Source organism: Lycium barbarum, chromosome 5, assembly GCF_019175385.1.
Source record: "Lycium barbarum isolate Lr01 chromosome 5, ASM1917538v2, whole genome shotgun sequence".
NCBI lineage: Eukaryota > Viridiplantae > Streptophyta > Magnoliopsida > Solanales > Solanaceae > Lycium > Lycium barbarum.
In genome coordinates this window covers 139,905,909-139,929,337 of record NC_083341.1, presented here as the reverse complement: position 1 = coordinate 139,929,337, position 23,429 = coordinate 139,905,909, and the positions used below count along the sequence as shown (strand labels likewise).

Here is a 23,429-nt window from a genome sequence, read left to right as displayed (position 1 = left end):
CCAAATATTGAAAAAGTGTTTGGCTTAGCTTAGTTGGTGATAATTCCTTACTTGTTTAAATCGCCTAGTATATTGTTCCCCGTGGGATCGACCCTGACTCATAGTTGGGTAAATTATATTGCATACGACCGTGTACACTTTCTCTTTGAGGAGTGGATTTGGACGTTATCAATAATCACGAAGTAACACAATCTCTAACTACATGGATAGAGGCAGACTCTTGGACCAAGAAAAAGGATAGCTAGAGGCATGCTCACGATTTAATGAAATTTATAAAATGCCTTCATCCTGAAGTTAAATAAAAGGAGAAAAAAAAAAGGAGATTAGATATAGCCAATTTGTTTAATCTAGTATTTTTACTCATCAATAATAAATTTAATCACGATTCGAAGAATTTATTAAGTTTTATCTTCACTTACTCAACCAATTCACGAATTCTTTGGACATACGAATTTAAACTCAAAGTTATTAATATTTAATAGTATATATTGAAATTATCTTGAACGTTTAAACAAGTGATACTTATTTAAAAAGGCACGAGATATCAAGACCTTGTTTGCACTTGAATTATAATTATAAGGAAGTTGTTATAAAAAATCAAAATAATAGAGGTAAGTGTAATATTGTAGATCACAAGGAAAGTTAGTGTTATGAAGCGAAATCTAAAGTAAGATTTATAAAATAAACAATTTTGACTTATTGATTATTATATCAAGCAAATCCAATATGAATGGATTATTTTAAATGCTCTAAATTTGTCATAGTAATTTGCTTTTAATATCTCAATAATTATTTTATGGTGTCGCTACGCTAAAAACTCAATCACAATCGATGTTTAAACAAATTCAATGCATACATGATAGATATCTTCACGTATACTGTTGTTATTAAATAATAATTAATTAATACACATTCATCTTAATTTAAATTTAACCAGGGTATTAATCTAGACTACTCTAGTATCATATATTTATTTTCTCCAAATATCATGCAATCTTGTTACAGAATTAAGTGTAATCCTTCCAATTAAGATTATAGTAACCTTGTTATTTTTCTTGTGACAGATCTGACCTTGGCTGTTAAATGATATAGGAGTACAACTGTATATAACATGAATATCTTTTACCAATTCAATGAAAGGGAAAAATAATAAATGACTCACTATATACTTAAATATTAGCAAGAAATCAAGATCTATAATTGCAAGAAAGAAAGAAATTGAATTGTTAACCATTTTTATATAACAATATAAATTGTGGATATTAATTAAACAAGATGACAATCTTGGTAACCACTTGATGATTCACGAAAAAAAAATTGAATTCTCAACCACTATTATATAAAAATACTCCATAAAATTTGGATATAAATTAAACTTGAGCGTAACGTTGGTAAGCATTTGATGATTAACAGTTTCAGAAAAAGAAAGAAATTGAATTCTTAACCACTTTTACATAACAATACTCCATAAAATTTGGATATAAATTAAACTTGAGTGTAATGTTGATAAACACTTGATGAGAAAAAGAAAGAAATTGAATTCATAACCACTTTTACATAACAATACTCCTTAAAATATGGATATAAATTAAACCTGAGTACTTATAATCTTGGTAAGCACTCGACAATTAACAATTTCACAAAAAAAGAAAAAAATAAATAAATTCTCAACAACTTCTACACATCATAAAATGAAAAATAGGAACACATTTGGTAAATAAAAAAAGTTCCATTTGAAAAAAGACTCCAAGTCATAGCCACCTACCAATTTTGTCCACATCTAAGGGACAAAACAGTAATTTAACATGTGGACGAAAATTCCCGGAAAGTAAAGGGACTTAATTAAACAATACACAAAAATTACAAGGACCAAATATGCTATCAACACTTGTATAAATAGCCAACTTGCATCCCTTCACAAACACTCACAAAGAATTTTGCGTAACATTTTTATTGGCTCTTCCAAATTTCTCAAATTTCTAGGGTTTCTTTTCTTCTTCGGAATTTTCTGTAAGTATTAATTTGTAAGGGTAATATCGTCATTTCATAATCTAATTGTTGGATTTATTGTTTGATCTAATTATTGTTTTAATTGTTTTTTTTTGTGTGTGTAGGATTTGGAAAGATCGTTAATTGTTGGAGAAAATTCGGATTTGGAACAAAACATCAGTGTTTTAAAAATATTTGTAAGTATGATGATGTTTCTGTTTTTATTGTTAATTGTTTATTAGAATTGTGTTGTAGGATTTTTTTTTTTTTTGGGATGTTATTTTATATTGAATGTTGTTGATATGATTATGTTCAATAATTAAGGGATTTGTCTTTTTTAATATAGATCTGGGTTGTTAATACTCCTTGTGACGTTTTTCGCTTTTCGAGAGTCAAAGATTTTTTTTTTTATAAGCCTTTTAAATATTTTAAATTATTAAATTTGTGGTGACTTACAATAATTTTTACGTAATTTTCAAATATATAAGTTTTGCTTTGAAAATTTCAAATATTCATTTCAATCTGTTTGTCTGGTTTTGATTTGATATGGAGTTTGTGAAAATAAAGATGATTTTTGGATCTCGTGATCTTAAATTAAAGATATGTTGAATGTACGAAGTTTCCCTTTAATCTTGTTGTGGCTTTAAATATGTCATGTGGAAAGTTGGAATTAAAGAGTTGCTAAAAGAAGAAAGTCATTCTTTTCGAAACGGACTAAAAAAGAAAGTAATATAAACAAATTGAAACAAAGAGAGTAATTTTCCCATCATTTGCTGTACAGTTTTTGAGATATCATTGTTGTTGTTCTTTTACTTTTCTTTTTTTGAAGACCTTTTTGCCCCTATTTTCAAATTTCATTCAACCACACTCAAGATAATATCGACAAAGTGTTTTCATGTCAAACGAATCGGCATGATACGATAATCAAATGTAATAATTCTGTTGGTGATATTACAATGAAATTACAATTACAATTGAAAGAAATAAAAATTTCTTCGGCTGAGGCGCGGATATCTCGCTCTCTTTAAGGAGATTCAAGCTCACTGCAGCAAATCTACCGGTCCAGCAGTAATCTTTCTGACTTGTCCCCTCCAGGATACAACAACTCAATCACGTCGTATAACTCAACAAACTCTGGACAAGATGTTGAGTCCAAAGCTCCACCAAAAAAGAAGAACACCTTCCTTCAACTAATAAACTCTTTTATTTTTATTTTTTTTCTTCTCTTTTTATGAACTCTCCAAAAGATATATATTTTCCTCTACACCCACAAGTTAAGGATTGATAACTTATTTATAGGTGAATTGGTGAATAATATCATCCTTATAATAATGGATGAAAAGGTATGGTTTTGTGGGATATTAACCTTATATTTATGTACAAGGAATAATGATCACATTTTATACCACAAAAAACATGAGAAACTAAGACCAAAATTGTCTCTTTGTGGCTGCCCAACATGAAAGACATGGTCACATTTTATACCATAAAAAACATGAGAAACTAAGACCAAATATGTCTCTTTGTGGCTGCCATGGTCACACTTTATACCACAAAAAAAATGTGAAAGACATGGTCAAAGAGACACTTTAACATATCAATTAAATGATATTAAAATGCTCAAAACACTTACAATCCCCCACTCATTTTAATATTAATCTAAAAAGAGCTTATTAGTTGAAGGTAGACTAGTATGCGGTATGCTCTGCATTGAACCTTCACTTAGTAAAATAATAATTTTTACTCCAGAGCCGTAGTGGTTTCAGACTTGAACTATGACTGCTTTAGGGAAATAAAGAATTACTGCTTACACATAATAATCAAGGTGTTGACATGAGCTTTAATAGCCAGCACATTACGGCCTTGTGCTATCCCAGTTTTCATGAGTGCTTTTGAGAACGAGCCCATGTTCACTACCTGGCTTGCTTGTAAACCTGCTAAGTACTCCAACTGTATACGCAATATCAGGCCTAGTGCAATCAGTCACATATCTCAAACTTCCAATTAAGCTAGCATATTCCTTTTGATTTATCACATCATTGTCACTTTGAACAGGAAACAAGTGAACACTTGAATCAAAAGGAGTTATAACATGCTTGCAATCAAGAAAGTTATATTTTTTCAAGATTTTCTCAACATAATGTGACTGTTCAAGGAATATTCCATCACATGTTTTAGTAATTTTTATTCCAAGAATTAAATTTGCCTCACCAAGATCTTTCATGTCAAAATGGCTTCTAACAATATTTTTAGTTTCATCAATACCATTCATGATAGAGCCAAAGATCAATAAATCATCAACATAGAGGCAAACAATAACATGTGAATTATTCCAAGACTTGTGATAGATGCATTTATCACATTCGTTTGTTTTAAAACCATTTTCAATCATGCAGGAATCAAATTTCTCATGCCATTGCTTTGGTGCCTGTTTTAAGCCATATAGGGATTTAGTAAGTTTACACACTTTGCTTTCTTGGCCTGCTTCAATAAAACCTTCGGGTTGTTCCATATAAATTTCCTCATTTAGGTCCCCATTTAAAAAAGCAGTTTTTACATCCATTTGATGAATCTGCAAATTAAAAATTGCAGCAATAGCAATTAAAAGCCTTATGGATGTAATTCTAGTTATCGGAGAAAAAGTATTAAAAAATTCTAGGCCTTCTAGTTGTTTAAAACCTTTAGCAACTAGTCTAGCCTTATATTTATCAACAGAGCCATCCGGTTTTAACTTTTTTCTAAGGACCCATTTACATCCAATTGTTTTACAACCCGGTGATAAATCAACTAAATTCCAAGTTTTATTGGAAATAAGTGATTTCATTTCATCATTTACAGCCTCTTTCCAAAAAATAACATCATGTGAAGATAAAGCTTCTTGTAAGTTGAGAGGGTCATTTCCAACATTAAAAACATAAAAATCAGGACCAAAATCTTTTTCTACTCTAGCTCTTTTACTTCTTCTTAACTCAAAATCATCACTTTCTTTATTTTTCAAAACAGAAGTAGAAGAGCTAGGTAGTGACAAAATATTTTCGTTAGTCCTATGACCCCCACTATTTTTAGAATCATATGGAAATTTATTTTCATGAAAAATCGCATCTCCTGATTCTATTATTATATTATCTTCAAGACTAAAAAATCTATAAGTTGTACTATTTGAAGCATAACCAAGAAAAGCACAAGTAGTAACTTTTTTACCCAATTTACTTATTTTGGGATTCATTAGCCTTACCTAAGCTAGACAACCCCAAACTCTTAGATATCCCAAATTTGGCTTGTGACCTTTCCACAACTCAAATGGTATTAATTTAGTCTTTTTATGAGGCACACGATTCAACACATAACAAGCAGTTAAAATAGCTTCACCCCAAAAATTTAGAGGTGCACTAGACTTAATAAGCATGACATTTGTCAACTCAACTAAAGTTCTATTTTTTTTCTCCGCTACACCATTTGAAGCAGAAGAATAAGGTGGAGTAGTTTCATGAATTATTCCCAACGATCTAATAAAAGAATTAAACTCATTAGACTCATATTCACAGCCTCTATCACTTCTAATTCTTTTTATTTTTCTTCCAAACTGATTTTCAACTTCATGGAGATAAATTTTAAAATTTTCAAAAGCATCACTTTTATTTTTCATCAAGAAAACATATGTATACTTAGAAAAGTCATCAATAAAAGTGATAAAATATCTATTTCCTCCACGAGTTAAAATTCCTCCAAGTTCACAAATATTAGTATGAATTAACTCTAATAATTCAGTTTTTCTTTCAACTTAAAAAATGAGGCCTTTTTGTGATTTTGGCTTTACTACAAGCTTCACATTTTTCAAAATCCTTTTTAATCATTGGGATTAATCCTAAACTACTCATGATTCCCACATAACGATTATTAATATGACGCAAACGAGCATGCCAAAAATTAGTGGAAGAAAACATGTAAACAGAATTAGTAACATTATTCATCTCAACATTCAACTTAAACATCCCATCACAAGCATACCCCTTTCCCACAAAAATACCTTTTTTCACTATTACATATTGATCAGACTCAATAATTTGTTTGAAGCCTGCTTTATTGAGAAGAAAACTAGACATCAAATTTTTTCTCATGGAAAGAGTAAAAAGTACATCTTTTAGAGTTAACACCCTTCTTGAGGTAAAACTCAACTCGACATCTCCCTTTCCAAGCACTTGAGTAGTGTGAGAATCACCAAGCATGATGGTTTTGGGCTCCTCAAATGGATTATACACTTTGAACCAATCTTTGTCATAGCAGACATGACGGTTTGCACCAGAATCAGCCCACCATCCATCAACATTTTCAACCATATTTATGTCTGTTATCACCGCCACCAGTGGCTCTTCGATAACGTTCGCCTGAGGTGTAGGACCACGTTTCCGAAACTTACAAAATCGAGCAATATGCCCACTCTTGCCACAGACAAAGCATGGTCCTCCATTTTGTGCTTGTTGATTTTGTGCTTGGTTGTTATCACCATTATTTTTCTTGGGAGGTCTACCATTATTTTTCTTGAATATTTTCTTTTTAGGCTTCATAGAGGTATTTTTGTTAGCATTAGGAGCAACATTATTTGAAGTAATTAAATTTACCTTATTTGTGACGGGTTGTAAGTTGCTCTCTTCCGTTTGCAAAAGTGCATCTTGCCCCCTTGCTTCTTCCTCTATGCGGATTCGCATAATCAACGTCTCAAGAGAGGTTTCCTTTTGTTTGTGGCGCATAGTTTTTTGAAATTCCTTCCATGAAGGTGGAAGTTTATCTATTATGCCACAAACAATAAGGTTATCTCCAATTTTTATCTCCTCGGACCTGAACTCTCCAACGATCATTATAAAATCTTGGGCTTGGTCTACCACTGATTTGTTGTCCACCATTTGGAAACGAAAAAATCTACTAGCAGCATATTTTTTCGCTCCAGCTTCCTCGGTATCATATTTACTCTGCAACGCTTTCCAAATTTTCTTTGCAGTAGAGTAAGTTCTATCATAATAATCATAAAAATTATCTGATAGACAATTAAGTAAATAATACCGACACTTGTATGAATCTTCATCGTACTTTTCAGTTTTTTCTTGAAGAGAAATAAGTTCTTCATCATTCATGGAAGCGTTGTCTATTTTATTTGGATTTTTCTCAGTTAACACATAAGAAACATTGAGAAGGCTTAAGTAGAAAAGTACTTTACCCTTCCATCTCTTAAAATGAGTACCGTTGAAAAATGGCTTGTTAAGATCTCCTACTTTGACATCCGCCGATTTTTCAATTGTAGCCATATGAATCTCCTTAAAATTGTTGCTGATATTACAATGAAATTACAATTACAATTGAAAGAAATAAAAATTTCTTCGGCTGAGGCGCGGATATCTCGCTCTCTTTAAGGAGATTCAAGCCCACTGCAGCAAATCTACTGGTCCAACAGTAATCTTTCTGACTTGTCCCCTCCAGGATACAACAACCCGATCACGTCGTATAACTCAACAAACTCTGGACAAGATGTTGAGTCCAAAGCTCCACCAAAAAAGAAGAACACCTTCCTTCAACTAATAAACTCTTTTATTTATTTTGTTTCTTCTCTTTTTATGAACTCTCCAAAAGATATATATTTTCCTCTACACCCACAAGTTAAGGATTGATAACTTATTTATAGGTGAATTGGTGAATAATATCATCCTTATAATAATGGATGAAAATGTATGGTTTTGTGGGATATTAACCTTATATTTATGTACAAGGAATAATGATCACATTTTATACCACAAAAAACATGAGAAACTAAGACCAAAATTGTCTCTTTGTGGCTGCCCAACATGAAAGACATGGTCACATTTTATACAATAAAAAACATGAAAAACTAAGACCAAATATGTCTCTTTGTGGCTGACATGGTCACACTTTATACCACCAAAAAAATTGTGAAAGACATGGTCAAAGAGACACTTTAACATATCAATTAAATGATATTAAAATGCTCAAAACAGTTACAGATTATATAACCTTCTGATTGGGTCGCCGCTGCTATCAAATTGACCCATATTTTATCTTCTTACCTAGTTTAACACATTTTGTATATAATTTGAATTTTTTGTTTTCCTTTCTTAGCCCAACATTAAAGATCTACTTCTAATTTTCTTTTCTTCTTTCTTCTTTCTTCTTCTCCCCCGTATAACTGTTCTAATTTCCAAAATACATTTCATCCGACCTATCATCATACTTAATTCTACCAACCAAGTATGAGAGAACTGAAGCATAGTCTCTGTCTTTATTAGTACCCCACAGGATATCCAAAATTGATTGTAATATTCTTATTCAAACTACCACCGAGCTGCCCTTTGGTGTTGTTGGATGTGGTTTTGTAATTGTTTTTTCATTTATTTCCATAAACATAGACAAGCATCAATCTTGAAAGGATTTGTAAGTGTTTTGAGCATTTTAATATCATTTAATTGATATGTTAAAGTGTCTCTTTGACCATGTCTTTCACATTTTTTTTTGTGGTATAAAGTGTGACCATGTCAGCCACAAAGAGACATATTTGGTCTTAGTTTCTCATGTTTTTTATAGTATAAAATGTGACCATGTCTTTCATGTTGGGCAGCCACAAAGAGACAATTTTGGTCTTAGTTTCTCATGTTTTTTGTGGTATAAAATGTGACCATTATTCCTTGTACATAAATATAAGGTTAATATCCCACAAAACCATACATTTTCATCCATTATTATAAGGATGATATTATTCACCAATTCACCTATAAATAAGTTATCAATCCTTAACTTGTGGGTGTAGAGGAAAATATATATCTTTTGGAGAGTTCATAAAAAGAGAAGAAACAAAATAAATAAAAGAGTTTATTAGTTGAAGGAAGGTATTCTTCTTTTTTGGTGGATCTTTGGACTCAACATCTTGTCCAGAGTTTATTTCTTTCAATTGTAATTGTAATTTCATTGTAATATCACCAACAATTTTAAGGAGATTCATATGGCTACAATTGAAAATCGGCGGATGTCAAAGTATTAGATCTTAACAAGCCATTTCGGTTCAACGGTACTCATTTTAAGAGATGGAAGGGTAAAGTACTTTTCTACTTAAGCCCTCTCAAAGTTTCTTATGTGTTAACTGAGAAGAATCCAAATAAAATAGACAACGCTTCCATGAATGATGAAGAACTTATTTCTCTTCATGAAAAAACTGAAAAGTACGATGAAGATTCATACAAGTGTCGGTATTATTTACTTAATTGTCTATCAGATAATTTTTATGATTATTATGATAGAACTTACTCTACTGCAAAGAAAATTTGGAAAGCGTTGCAGAGTAAATATGATACCGAGGAAGCTGGAGCGAAAAAATATGCTGCTAGTAGATTTTTTCGTTTCCAAATGGTGGACAACAAATCAGTGGTAGACCAAGCCCAAGGTTTTATAATGATCGTTGGAGAGTTCAGGTCCGAGGAGATAAAAATTGGAGATAACCTTATTGTTTGTGGCATAATAGATAAACTTCCACCTTCATGGAAGGAATTTCAAAAAACTATGCGCCACAAACAAAAGGAAACCTCTCTTGAGACGTTGATTATGCGAATCCGCATAGAGGAAGAAGCAAGGGGGCAAGATGCACTTTTGCAAACGGAAGAGAGCAACTTACAACCCGTCACAAATAAGGTAAATTTAATTACTTCAAATAATGTTGCTCCTAATGCTAACAAAAATACCTCTATGAAGCCTAAAAAGAAAATATTCAAGAAAAATAATGGTAGACCTCCCAAGAAAAATAATGGTGGTAACAACCAAGCACAAAATCAACAAGCACAAAATGGAGGACCATGCTTTGTCTGTGGCAAGAGTGGACATATTGCTCGATTTTGCAAGTTTCGGAAACGTGGTCCTACACCTCAGGCGAACGTTATCGAAGAGCCACTGGTGGCGGTGATAACAGACATAAATATGGTTGAAAATGTTGATGGATGGTGGGCTGATTCTGGTGCAAACCGTCATGTCTGCTATGACAAAGATTGATTCAAAGTGTATACTCCATTTGAGGAGCCCAAAACCATCATGCTTAGTGATTCTCACACTACTCAAGTGCTTGGAAAGAGAGATGTCGAGTTGAGTTTTACCTCAAAAAGGGTGTTAACTCTAAAAGATGTACTTTTTACTCCTTCCATGAGAAAAAATTTGGTGTCTAGTTTTCTTCTTAATAAAGCAGGCTTCAAACAAATTATTGAGTCTGATCAATATGTAATAGTGAAAAAAGGTATTTTTGTGGGAAAGGGGTATGCTTGTGATGGGATGTTGAAGTTGAATGTTGAGATGAATAAAGTTACTAATTCTGTTTACATGTTTTCTTCCACTAATTTTTGGCATGCTCGTTTGCGTTATGTGGGAATCATGAGTAGTTTAGGATTAATCCCAATGATTAAAAAGGATTTTAAAAAATGTGAAGCTTGTAGTAAAGCCAAAATCACAAAAAGACCTCATTTTCAAGTTGAAAGAAAAACTGAATTATTAGAGTTAATTCATACTGATATTTGTGAACTTGGAGGAATTTTAACTCGTGGAGGAAATAGATATTTTATCACTTTTATTGATGACTTTTCTAAGTATACATATGTTTTTTTGATGAAAAATAAAAGTGATGCTTTTCAAAATTTTAAAATTTATCTCCATGAAGTTGAAAATCAGTTTGGAAGAAAAATAAAAAGAATTAGAAGTGATAGAGGCCGTGAATATGAGTCTAATGAGTTTAATTCTTTTATTAGATCGCTGGGAATAATTAATGAAACTACTCCACTTTATTCTCCTGCTTCAAATGGTGTAGCGGAGAAAAAAAATAGAACTTTAGTTGAGTTGACAAATGCCATGCTTATTGAGTCTAGTGCACCTCTAAATTTTTGGGGTGAAGCTATTTTAACTGCTTGTTATGTGTTGAATCGTGTGCCTCATAAAAAGACTAAATTAACACTATTTGAGTTGTGGAAAGGTCACAAGCCAAATTTGGGATATCTAAGAGTTTGGGGTTGTCTAGCTTATGTAAGGCTAATGGATCCCAAAATAAGTAAATTGGGTAAAAAAAGTTACTACTTGTGCTTTTCTTGGTTATGCTTCAAATAGTACAGCTTATAGATTTTTTAGTCTTGAAGATAATATAATAATAGAATCAGGAGATGCGATTTTTCATGAAAATAAATTTCCATTTGATTCTAAAAATAGTGGGGGTCATAGGATTAACGAAAATATTTTGTCACTACCTAGTTCTTCTACTTCTGTTTTGAAAAATAAAGAAAGTGATGATTTTGAGTTAAGAAGAAGTAAAAGAGCTAGAGTAGAAAAAGATTTTGGTCCTGATTTTTATATTTTTAATGTTGGAAATGACCTTCTCAACTTACAAGAAGCCTTATCTTCACATGATGCTATTTTTTGGAAAGAGGCTGTAAATGATGAAATGGAATCACTTATTTCCAATAAAACTTGGAATTTAGTTGATTTACCACCGGGTTGTAAAACAATTGGGTGTAAATGGGTCCTTAGAAAAAAGTTAAAACCGGATGGCTCTGTTGATAAATATAAGGCTAGACTAGTTGCTAAAGGTTTTAAACAACTAGAAGGCCTAATTTTTTTTGATACTTTTTCTCCGGTAACTAGAATTACATCCATAAGGCTTTTAACAAAAATTCAAATTATATACAATCCCATGGCTACAATTATTGCTCTAGCTGCTGCAATGGCACCTATTTTTCCCACAACAACACTAGAGGAAACAGCCACCCGTTTCTTGCTCTTTCTAAACCACATGCCAAGGAAAGTGCCAATAAATCCAATGGCATTAGCTGCCACCACAAAATGCATCCCTACAAGAGAAGGGCTGGACAACGTGGTGGAATTAGTTGCTACATAAGCCAAGAGGGAAATAGCTGCCTGGCCTGTTATTCCTAGCATGATTTCCATCAATCTCGGTGTGAATTCTTTTGATGAATAAGAAATCACAATCTTATTGGCTGCTGGCAAAGTAGTTGTAAAATCCTGAACATGAATATCTTCATCGATCAAGATTCTTATCTCTTCAGCACGCCGTTTATGTAGGCGAACATTGTTCATGTGATTTCTCTCTTGGGAGTATTCCACGTTGTTTCCCTGAACATCAGTAGGATTAAAATCACCATGTATTCTGGTATCTACCAGCTCTAACTCCTGATAACTTGGGTTATTCTCGACACTGACTAAGCGAAAAATCTCCAAGTCATCCCCAACTGAAGAATCAGCATCTGCATAAGTCGCGTAATAACCTTCCCTACAAAGTTCCACAATAACAAAGACTAATAGGACCATCTACTTTTTTGCAGAATGTTAATACCAAGACTTAAATAATTGTGGGAAAAAAAAAAGGACTTAAATAATTGCTCCTACCAGGAAGATTCCTTAATTTTCCACCATTCAAACATCACTAAAATATTAACCATACACACAGCTCCAAATTCAAACTCTATGCTGGGATAACACAGCTCCACTGTCCTCTTCACATACAGGGTTTTTAATTTTTCCCACATGCCTTTGGTTGTGTTTTCTGCGGATACGTCACGTAAAACCTCGTTTGAGAGATTTAAAATGATACCTAATTTTGCCTTTTTATCTATGACGGCAAACTCGGGGTCCGTCATACTTTCTGGCTTCTTTTCTTTTCCTTCCAGTGTCATATCAAAGCCGTCCTGAATTAGGATAGCTTCCATCTTCAATTGTCACATCCTGAAGTTTGCAATTTGGTCAAATTTCTCAACAAAAGTTTTTGTTACAGCCATTTTTGGCTACTGAAATTTACTTGGTTAGATCCGACTCTGATACCAATTTGTTAGGATCGGTAACCCAGGTAACGAGAAATTTAGCCAAACAATATTATAATGACAATAACAAAGACAATAATTAGTTGATAACAATAGCAAGGAAAGAAAATAAATGAGGCACAAATTTAACGTGGTTCGGTCAGTGTGACCTACGTCCACAAGCGGAGAGGAGCAATTTCACTATATCAACAAGAGTACAAAATTAGAGTAAATACTGTAATTACCCCAAAAGTATCCCAAGAGAATAACCTCACAAGATCACTCCAAAGAAGGGTTCACACAAGTGTTTCCCAACACATAACTCTCTTACAATAATACTCTAAATAAAAAGGGAGGAAGAAGAAGACAAAGCTAAGAGATGAGAAGCTCTTGAATTGTTTTGATGTGTCTTCAAATGGAGACAAATGCTTTCCTTTTATAGGGTCCAAACTTGGCCTCCAAGTTGTGGAAAAAGAAAATGAAAAATAATCAAAAATTTCTCATCCATACAAGCAAACTTTGGCTCCAAGCATAATATTTTATTTTATTTCAAAATATGGCCACATTACAAATCTCCACCTTGGCCTAATTTTGAGTGATACAGTAATTTTGCTCCACCCTCTCCGCAAAAGCCCATGGGCTAAATCATTCTTCATGAATGCCAATCAAGTTCAAGCAGAGCTTGAACTTGCCAACTGGAAGAGCTTTTGTGAACATGTCGGTAGGATTGTCTCTGGTGTTGATTTTCTTAACAGAGACCTTTCCTTCAACAATGGTTTCTTGAATGAATTGATACTTAATATCTATATGCTTCGTCCTCTCATGATACATCTGATCTTTAGTCAAGTGAATGGCACTTTGACTATCACAGAAAACGGTAATACCACATTGGTGTAAGCTAAGTTCAGCAAATAGACCCTTCAACCATAAGGCTTCTTTGATCGCCTCAGTTACGGCCATATATTCTGCTTCGGTAGTAGATAAATATAAAAAGAAAAATACATTGTAAAAATAAAAATAATTTAAAAGTACAAATAAAAAAGAAATTAAAATAATCGAAGAATCAAAAGAAATTAAGATAATAGAAATAAAAAATAAATTAAAAATACAAAGCAATTAAAATAATAAAAAAAAAGAAACAAACTAAAAAGTAATCCTGTAATTACAAGGTATAATTACACCCAATGCGCCCTCCCCCCCTTTGAGAATTGAAGAGTGTAATTACACCATCTTAAATCTCAATTACACCCAATTTTCACCTAACTGTGTATATACTTGGTGAAACAAACAGGCCAAACTATGTAATTATACCAATTACAATTACCTGGGGCTTTCCAAACAGGCCCTAAAAGATGTATTTTACCATCTTATCCCTATCTCTCTCCAATAAATACATTCTAAGCAATATTGATTATTTTTAAGAACATTTAATACTAAGGGTAAGATTTAATTAATTTTATCTTGATTTTGTAAATAAATAAGTAATTTGTGATATATACTTTTAGTAATATGATCAAGTAATATGAGATGGACGGAGTAGTCAAATAGCTCAAAATTGTCCTTTTCGTTAATGGTTGCACCAGGGAAAAGGCCCAATGTTGACTCTAAACTGGTACTACTTGAAATGAGATACAGTAATGTCGCACGTGTGGTTGAAACCTGAACCATCTAGCTTCTAGAGCCTATTTGGATGGGCTTAAAAGAAGCAGCTTATAAGCTGTTTTCAGCTTATAAGTCAAAAAAAAAAAAAAAAAAAATGGGGTAGACTAACTTATTTTTTTGGCTTATAAGCCGTTTTCAGCTTATAAGCTGCTTTAGATAAACTAAGCTAAACGGGCCCAATTAATTTTTTAGACTTATTTTAAGCACAAAATAACTTTAAGCTGGCCAGTCAAACACTCAAAAAAGCTGAAAACAGCTTATAAGCAACTTATAAGTCAATCCAAACGGGCTCCTGGTATGCTCTCTATCAGCATATATAGGCATTCCTAAAAAGCTAATGATTGACTTTGAAAAATTAAAATTTTAGAGTGATGTATAATTATCATATTCTCTAATTTAATTATAGTAAAGTGGGATGCCAACTAGTTCAATTCTACTAAGGTGGGATGATTATAGATCACTCAAAAATTTTGATTTTCAGAGTCAATCATTAGCTTTTTAGGAATGCCTATGTTGGTAGAGAACATAGTACAGGGTTCTGTTATTTTTGTTTTCATTTGATATTTTATAATGTAGTTATAATTAAAAAGAACAGAAAAATTGAATTTGTCAAGCCCAGAAGTGTTGTTGGGCCAGATCTTGAGTCCAGCCCAAAATTTGGACAAGTCCACACTTACTGGGTTATCATATGAGGTTATTAGGGTAAGGTTGGACAAGTCCACATGCTTGTCTATGTTTATGGAAATAAATGAAAAAACAATTACAAAACCACATCCAACAACACCAAAGGGCAGCTCGGTGGTAGTTTGAATAAGAATATTACAATCAATTTTGGATGTCCTGTGGGGTACTAATAAAGACAGAGACTATGCTTCAGTTCTCTCATACTTGGTTGGTAGAATTAAGTACGATGATAGGTCGGATGAAATGTATTTTGGAAATTAGAACAGTTATACGGGGGAGAAGAAGAAAGAAGAAAAGAAAATTAGAAGTAGATCTTTAATGTTGGGCAAAGAAATGAAAACAAAACTTCAAATTATATACAAAATGTGTTAAACTAGGTAAGAAGATAAAATATGGGTAAATTTGATAGCGGCAGTGACCCAACTGATACAGAAAGTAATTATTCCAAAAAAAAAAAAAAAGTGTTCTGAATTTTATCATTTTATGAGGTACCATGAGTTTAATAGAAAGAATCATTTTCTCATGTATCATGACTGAAATAAATATATTCATAAAATGCATTTTATGAAGTGCCGCATGTGAAAGGAAAAATGCATTCATTACTTTGGCATGCAAGTCATGATAAACTGATATGACTTCATATTGTATTTAACCTAGCCATCTAGTTGGATTACTCCCAAATTATGTCGGATCAATCATGATTTCAAAGTTACAAATAAACAAGAGAAAGGATCGTACATTTCAAAATTTTGGCATACAGTTAGGGGTGTTTACAGAAAACCAATAAGCCGAACAAAACTGCAAATTGAATCAAATCGAAGAAACAAATCGATATTTTTTTTGTTTAATTTGATTTTGGTTATTAAGTTTGGAAACCGACAAACTTGATTTGATTCTAGTTTAATAAAAAATAATCGAAAAGATCGAGTCAAACCGGCTATATAAGTACCTATTTAAAAATAATTGGTTTGGTTTGGTAACCAACATTTGAAAAATTGACTTAAATTAGTTTGATTTCCTTTTAGAGAAAAATCAATCCAAACCAAACCATAAACACCTTTGCATACAGTCATGACAAATCATTATTACCTCATGCTATATTCAACCAAAATGTCCTATTAAATTACTAACATGCCAAATTGTCATAATTCCAAAATTATAAATAAAAAAGAGGAAAATAATTTAAAAGTGGATATTATTTTGAAAGTAAAAAAGTAAATTACATTTAAGGAGATTCAGAAAAAGATGCATCAAATCTTATCTGTATAACAGCAAGATTGGTAAGATCTTAATGAACTAGGTACTATATATTGTCACAATAACAAACACTTAAGGTCAAAAAATACTGTACTTCCCTCAATAAAACATGGATAAGTCTTCGATGATTTTGTTTTTCCTGGTCTCCTCTTTCATCCTTTCATGTGGTTAGTATTTCTTTGTCCCTCTACTGTGTTACTCTGTCACTTTCAAAAACAAACACAACATTCGTAACAAAAGTTAATGCAGTAAGATCTTTTAATAACAATCATAATTAATAATAACATTTTATTATAGCAACAACTTTTACTTTAATCGAGTTTTCATGCTTTATCATATGTTCTCTACAGCAACATTTCGCTATAAAAATAAAAAAATATTCGAAGTTTCTAACAAATAACATCGTTATAGAAATTGGTCAAGCTAGATTCCGCGGCTTCTCTTGGTTCTCTCTCTCGGGGCATGTTTGCTAATCTGCGCCTACCATGGGGAAGAGGGTTCGAGTTCCAACGGAGAAGGCTCTAATGGCTCAAGAGAACACAGCGAAGATGAATACACAAAGAGGACAGAAGGCAAACTTGAAATCAAAGGCGACAACAGAGGAGGAAACACCATGTGGATCTGGCACCAATAGTACTGTAAAATTGAGAACAACACCAGGTGAAATTGACGAAGCGAGATCGGCGGTGAGTCCAAACCCTAAATCCGTAGAGGTGAGGGAAATCCAAAGTCCGTCGGCACTGAACTCCGATCAACAAGTACCTAATGAGGCGATTCCGAGCCATGCTCGTAGTCCTATTAAGCAGAGACAAAAGCAAACTACACCAATGAAGGAACGAGTTGCGGAGTGGGTTGAAGCTACTCAGAACCGTGTTAATGGATCTAAACAATCGTGGGCTGATGAAGTTGAACAACAGGGGAAAGTCACAGGTAAGAAATCTGAGATTACTCAAACAGTTTGGGACAACTTTGACATATCGAAAATCTCAAATGTTGGATTTAAATTAGAATTTGTAGATTCTGAATATATTGGAGATCAACAAATTGGGGAAATAGAAGTTGATGACATTAGCTCGGAGATAGAGTACTGGCAGAATGCTGTGGTGTGTTATGTGCTGGGAGCACACCCACCTTTTGCTGTTCTAAATGGGTATATTCAGAGAATTTGGTGGAAGAATGGTATAAACAAAATAGCTATGATGAAGAACGGTATAGTAATGGTGAGATTTGACAGTGAAGTGGGGAAAAATGATGCAATACTAGGGGGGATATATCATTTTGACAATAAACCACTGATTGTTAAAGCTTGGACCCCGGACATGGAGTTCTCAAGAGAGGAATTGCAAACTGTACCTATTTGGATCAAACTCCCTGGACTAGACTTCAAGTACTGGAGTGCTAGAGGCTTAAGCAAGATAGGAAGTTTGGTGGGAAAGCCTCTGATGGTTGACAAACATACAGAGAGGAAAATGGGATTAAACTTTGCTAGATTACTAGTCGAAGTAAAGGTTGGGGCTGAATTACCGGATGAAATACTATTTAGAAATGAAAAAAGGAATGTGATTACTCAAAAAGTCACATATGACTGGAGGCCTTCACTATGTGGGCATTGTCACAAATATGGACATGTGAGTGATAGTTGCAGAAAGAATAAAGTAAATCAGAAGGTGAGTAATCCACCTGCACCAACTACACAGCTTGAGCCTAGTGCTGCAGAGACTAGATGCTTAAGCACACCTCAACATAGCAGAGTACAAGAAGCAACAATGCAACAAGAGAAAATAAGTAACACAGCCAGGAATATACTGGGCAAATCAAATGAAGGGAACATGACGCAAAGTGGTCCATCTTGGGTTCAACCTCAGAAAGCAGTTAGGGCAGCTACTGCAGCCAGAACTGGTGTGAATGTGGCAAATACCTTTAACCCTTTATATCAAGAGAAGGCAGGTCAAATCAGGCAAGTGAATGATGCCATGAAGGGGGGAGGTACTGGCACTGTCCCTATAGGGGATGGTTAACATACTTTGTTGGAATGTGAGAGGTCTTAATGGCCTCTCGAAACAAAAGGAGGTAAAACTCCTTTGCAATGAGCTGGAAGTGGATTTAATTGGTCTTCTAGAGACTAAAATTAAAAGTAATAGAATAAATATGATAGCTGAAAAGATGTTTGGGGGATGGAAGTACTTTACAAATCATTTAGCCCATTATAATGGAAGGATTTGGGTGGTATGGAGAGAGGATACATACACTGTTAATAAATATAGTGAAAATTCTCAAGCTGTGACTTGCCAAATTACTCATATTCCTCTGCAACTACACTTCTTGATTACATTTGTGTATGCACACAATGGCAAAGAAGAAAGGAAGGAGTTATGGGACTATTTGAACCAAGTACACAATGGTAATTCTTTACCTTGGTTGGTGTTAGGGGACTTTAACGCAATCTTGCATATGGAGGATAGAATTGGAGGAAGTGCCGTTACGTTGGCTGAAGTTCAAGATTTTCAGACCTGCATAGATCTTTGTGGTCTAGCTGAGTTACCTAGGACTGGCAGCAAATACACATGGAATGATAACCATGATGGAAATAGGATCTTTTCAAAAATTGACTGGGCATTTGCAAATGGTGAATGGCTGGACACTGCCCCTACTTGTAAAGTTCACTACTTGCCTGAAGGTGTAAGTGACCACAGTCCAGCTCATGTAACACTGGTGAATTCAAAACAAAAACAAAGAAGGGCCTTCAAATACTATAATGCATGGAGTACACATCCTGATTTTATGGGAATTGTGCAAGAGGAATGGCAAACACATATAGAGGGATGTAAAATGTATCAGGTAATAAGTAAATTAAAGCTATTGAAACATAAGCTGAGGAGACTACACTCAAACCACTTCAGCAACTTGTTGAATGAAGTAGATAAAGACAGGGCACATCTAAAGGAAGCACAGGAGAAGCTGCAACTCGACCCTTTAAAGGATCATCTGCAGCAGGAAGAAAGAGAACTAAGTAGAAAATTTAAAAGGTCCAGCTACTTAGCTGAAATGATGCTTATGCAACGAAGCAAAGCCACATGGTTGAAGCTTGGGGATGATAACACTAAATATTTTCATTCTGTGATTAAACAAAGGAGATTGGGGCAGGCTATCTTCCAACTGAAAGACGAGAATCAGCGAATACAACATGATCCAGAGGAAATAGCTGGGATTTTTGTGAGATTCTACAAGCATATGCTAGGTGAAACTGGTGGCTATAGGCAGAAAGCTGTACCAGGATTTCTTGCCAATGGTCACACCTTGACTATAGAACAACAAGTGACTCTTTTGGGGACATATTCAAGGAAAGAAGTGAAAGAAGCCATGTTTAGTATTAATCCAAACAAAAGCCCAGGTCCAGATGGTTATGGAAGTGGTTTCTTTAGAGAAGCTTGGTCAATTATAGGGGATGACATCACAGATGCAGTGCTAGAGGTGATAGATAGTGGCAGCATGCTGAAACAACTGAATGCAACAGCTATAACCTTAATACCTAAAGTAAATTCTCCTGACAATGCAGGACAGTTCAGACCCATCGCATGTTGCAATGTGGTATATAAATGTGTATCCAAAGTGATCTGCCAGAGACTAAAACATGTACTGCCTTTCTTAGTGAATGAAACACAAGCAGCTTTTGTGAGTGGCAGGTCATTGGTCCACAATGTACTCATATGCCATGACCTCATGAGACATTACAATAGAAAGACATCTGCAAGGTGTCTAATGAAAATAGACTTAAGAAAAGCATATGATATGGTGAGGTGGGATTTTCTTGAGGAAATGCTTATTGGTTTTGGCTTTCCAGAGAAATTCAGAAGGTTGATTATGATGTGTGTGACTACAACAAAGTTCTCCATCAAAGTTAATGGGGGAAGCTATGGATACTTTGAAGGAAGGAGAGGTCTACGACAAGGGGATCCCATTTTGCCCTTGCTTTTTGTCCTAGTTATGGAATACCTATCTAGAGTTCTGGACAAGATGAGCAAACTGCCAGACTTTCGATTCCATCCAATGTGTAAAATGACGAAATTGACACATCTCACCTTTGCAGATGATCTGATGATATTTTGCAAAGGAAATGAAGCCTCAGTGCGAAGGGTTATGCAAGCTTTGCAACACTTTTCAGCAACTACAGGACTGATGGCAAATACTGAGAAGTCCAACATTTTTATAGCGGGTGTGAAGGATGAAGAAAAGGAAAGGTTGCTAGATATTACTGGCTTTGCGGTAGGAACATTTCCAATTAGATACTTGGGACTTCCACTCTCTCCAAAGAAGTGGAACAGAATTGAATGTCACCAACTATGTCTCAAGGTTACTGAAAGAATCAGAGCAACATCCACAAGGCATCTCTCGTATGCTGGAAGGTTACAGATAATACAATCAGTGCTATTCTCCTTGCATAATTTCTGGGGCTCAGTATTTATACTGCCCCAGAGTGTGCTTAAGGAGGTGGACAAACATTGCAGGGAGTTTCTTTGGGGGAGCACAATAGAGGAAAAAAAAGTATCCTTAGTAGCATGGGAAAAAATATGTAGACCTAAGAAGCAAGGGGGGTTAAATATTAAAGGGTGCAAACTTTGGAACATGGCTTCCGTGGGCAAATTGATATGGTGGATAATGGAGAAGAAGGATCTGCTATGGGTGAAATGGATTAATGGTCTCTATATGAACAATGAAGATGACTTTTGGACACATATACCACCAACAGACTGCAGTTGGTATTGGAAGAAACTTAACAGGATCAAGCATAGGATGCAGACATGGTATAATAACGGGCATTACTGTTTGACAGCAAATAGGAAATTTTCGGTTTCAGCTAGCTACATGGATTTATTGGGTAATGCACCAAAGCTAGCTACTGCTGAGTTGATATGGACAAGGATTGCACTTCCAAAGCATAGATTCATATTATGGTTGGCTACTCAGGAAAGATTATTAACTAAAGACAGAATGGCGGGAATGGGATTACACTGTGATGCCACTGACTGTGTTTTGTGTGAAGATGGCTATATGGAAGATGCAGAACACTTATTCTATGGATGTGCTTGGGCTGCTGATGTATGGAGGAATATACAAGTATGGTTAGGAACCAAGCTACAACAGCATAGAGTGCAAGAAGACCTGATCAAGATAAGGAAGAAACACTGGAGCAAATTTAAAAAGCAAACAATGGCTGCTGTTTACGGGGCCACTATATATCAGATTTGGGAAGCAAGGAACCATAAAATATTCAGAGGGCTGGTTGTAAATACTAGTTACATAACACAACAAATACAAAGTGTAGTGAGAACACGATTAGACATGTATAGGAATAGCAAAAGTGGTAGGAAGAATGTTTCTTTTATAGATGCAATTGTACTGAGTTCTCCAGAGGCTCACTAGATCTTAGCACCCTTCCTAGAAGGTGGCCGGGACTTTGAGTGCTCTCTTAGGTGTATTGATCCTTTTAGTTGGTATGGTAATCTTTCACAGGCATTGCCAAAAAAAAAAAAAAGATCTATTTAATTAAGTTGTGATTTTATAGTGTATAACTTATAGGAGTAAAACATATTGGATCTAATGGGAGGCGTGTGGTCGCGCACCTACTATTTTCAATTGGACCCTAAAATGAAATTTTTTAAGAATGTATAAATTATTAATTGCACTGTCTTTAATTTGAACAAATTGAATCTAGATCTGTCTCAATCGTACAACAACTTTTTATTTCTCATGAATTAACCTGTGATATATTCCTCGCTTATTAAAATTTCAGTTAGTAACGAATTAGCGATAGATTATTAAAATTTTTGCAGATTATTAAAAAATTTGTTAACTATGTGCTATTTAGTAATGTGCTAATAATTTTTTAATCCTCAGATATGGCGAATGGATTGTCTTGTGTTGACGACCCATCTTGCAGTGCTTATACCTGCAAAATTGGAGTTCGAGAATGTGTTAATGGTGTTTGTAAATGTTGTTTTTCATTAACATGTGATGCTGGTCAAGAAAGTGTTGACCCTGGTCGCAAAGTATTGACCTTGCAAGAGTCTTCTAATTAGTTAAAGCTATTTGGAGTTTGTTTATGTAAATTCAATGCCTTGTAATTGGCTAATTGAATTGAAGATTATGTTCTAATGAGTATCTCAATGTTAAATTATGTTTACTTGATCATGTTGAAACAGTAACAACTATAATTACGTCTCAGTTATCCCAAACAAATTGAAATTAGCTATATCAATTCTCGAGCAATGCAAATACAAATAGAAAGTATTGAAGGTTATATACATTTCCGAATCGTACGATTCACTAAAAGGCTAAACCACTCTTATATGACCTATAAATAGAAATGTTAACATCCAAAACAGAATCTCAACTAATTTGTATTGCTATATAGACTTTTTTTACTTCTACTGTAGTCTATATATATTTTGTTAAGTCTACATGGATCCTCAAAATTTTTGAGTCTTTCGAGAAAAATTTGTTCCAAGTGATTTTAGGTTTATTTTGTCCCTTTTTAACGCCTTCATTAACCATGGTTTCATATCTATGGTGTGGATATATACAGCTGTGGTCGATGCAACATGTTGAAACAAATGATAATAAAATTTTCACCTTTAGAATGCACCATTTAACTGTCATTCAGTTCCTAAAGTTTCATGTGATCAACGATTTAATGGCGTAAGAGAGATGAATAATTTGTAATACCATAAATTACAATTGGATACAGGGGCGGACCCATGTGTAAAGTTTGGGTGCTCCGGCACCCATTAAACTTAATCACGGAGTGTATAATTGTATAGAAAATATAAAGGAAATAGATATAAATAGTTAATAGAGCACCCCCGAACTCAAAATTCCTGAGTCCAGCACCCCCGAACTCAAAATCCTGGGTCCGCCTCTGATTGGATAACAAATATACTGGTTATAGAAAGCTTTATAAAAATGTCGCAATTAATTTCTCAGCAATGTATTCGTGGGCAT

At 34.1% G+C, this 23,429-nt stretch overlaps 1 protein-coding gene across 1 annotated transcript; it reads left to right on the top strand.

Moving 5' to 3' along the window:
- Positions 1 to 1,863: 1,863 nt before the first annotated feature.
- Positions 1,864 to 22,616, top strand: LOC132641897 (uncharacterized). Its single transcript, XM_060359003.1, has 4 exons — positions 1,864 to 2,010; positions 2,115 to 2,186; positions 16,842 to 17,360; positions 22,326 to 22,616. The coding sequence occupies exons 3-4, from the start codon at positions 16,916 to 16,918 to the stop codon at positions 22,505 to 22,507; spliced, it is 627 nt and encodes a 208-aa protein (XP_060214986.1). The 5' UTR covers positions 1,864 to 2,010; positions 2,115 to 2,186; positions 16,842 to 16,915; the 3' UTR covers positions 22,508 to 22,616.
- The last annotated feature ends 813 nt before the right edge of the window (positions 22,617 to 23,429 follow it).

What these genes read in the sequence shown, in the direction of transcription:
- LOC132641897 (XM_060359003.1), top strand. Translation starts at nt 16,916, where the DNA reads ATGGGGAAGAGGGTTCGAGTTCCAACGGAGAAGGCTCTAATGGCTCAA. An exon ending in ACAACAGGGGAAAGTCACAG is followed by an intron (nt 17,361 to 22,325) that starts GTAAGAAATCTG and finishes TTTAATCCTCAG; the next exon opens with ATATGGCGAATGGATTGTCT.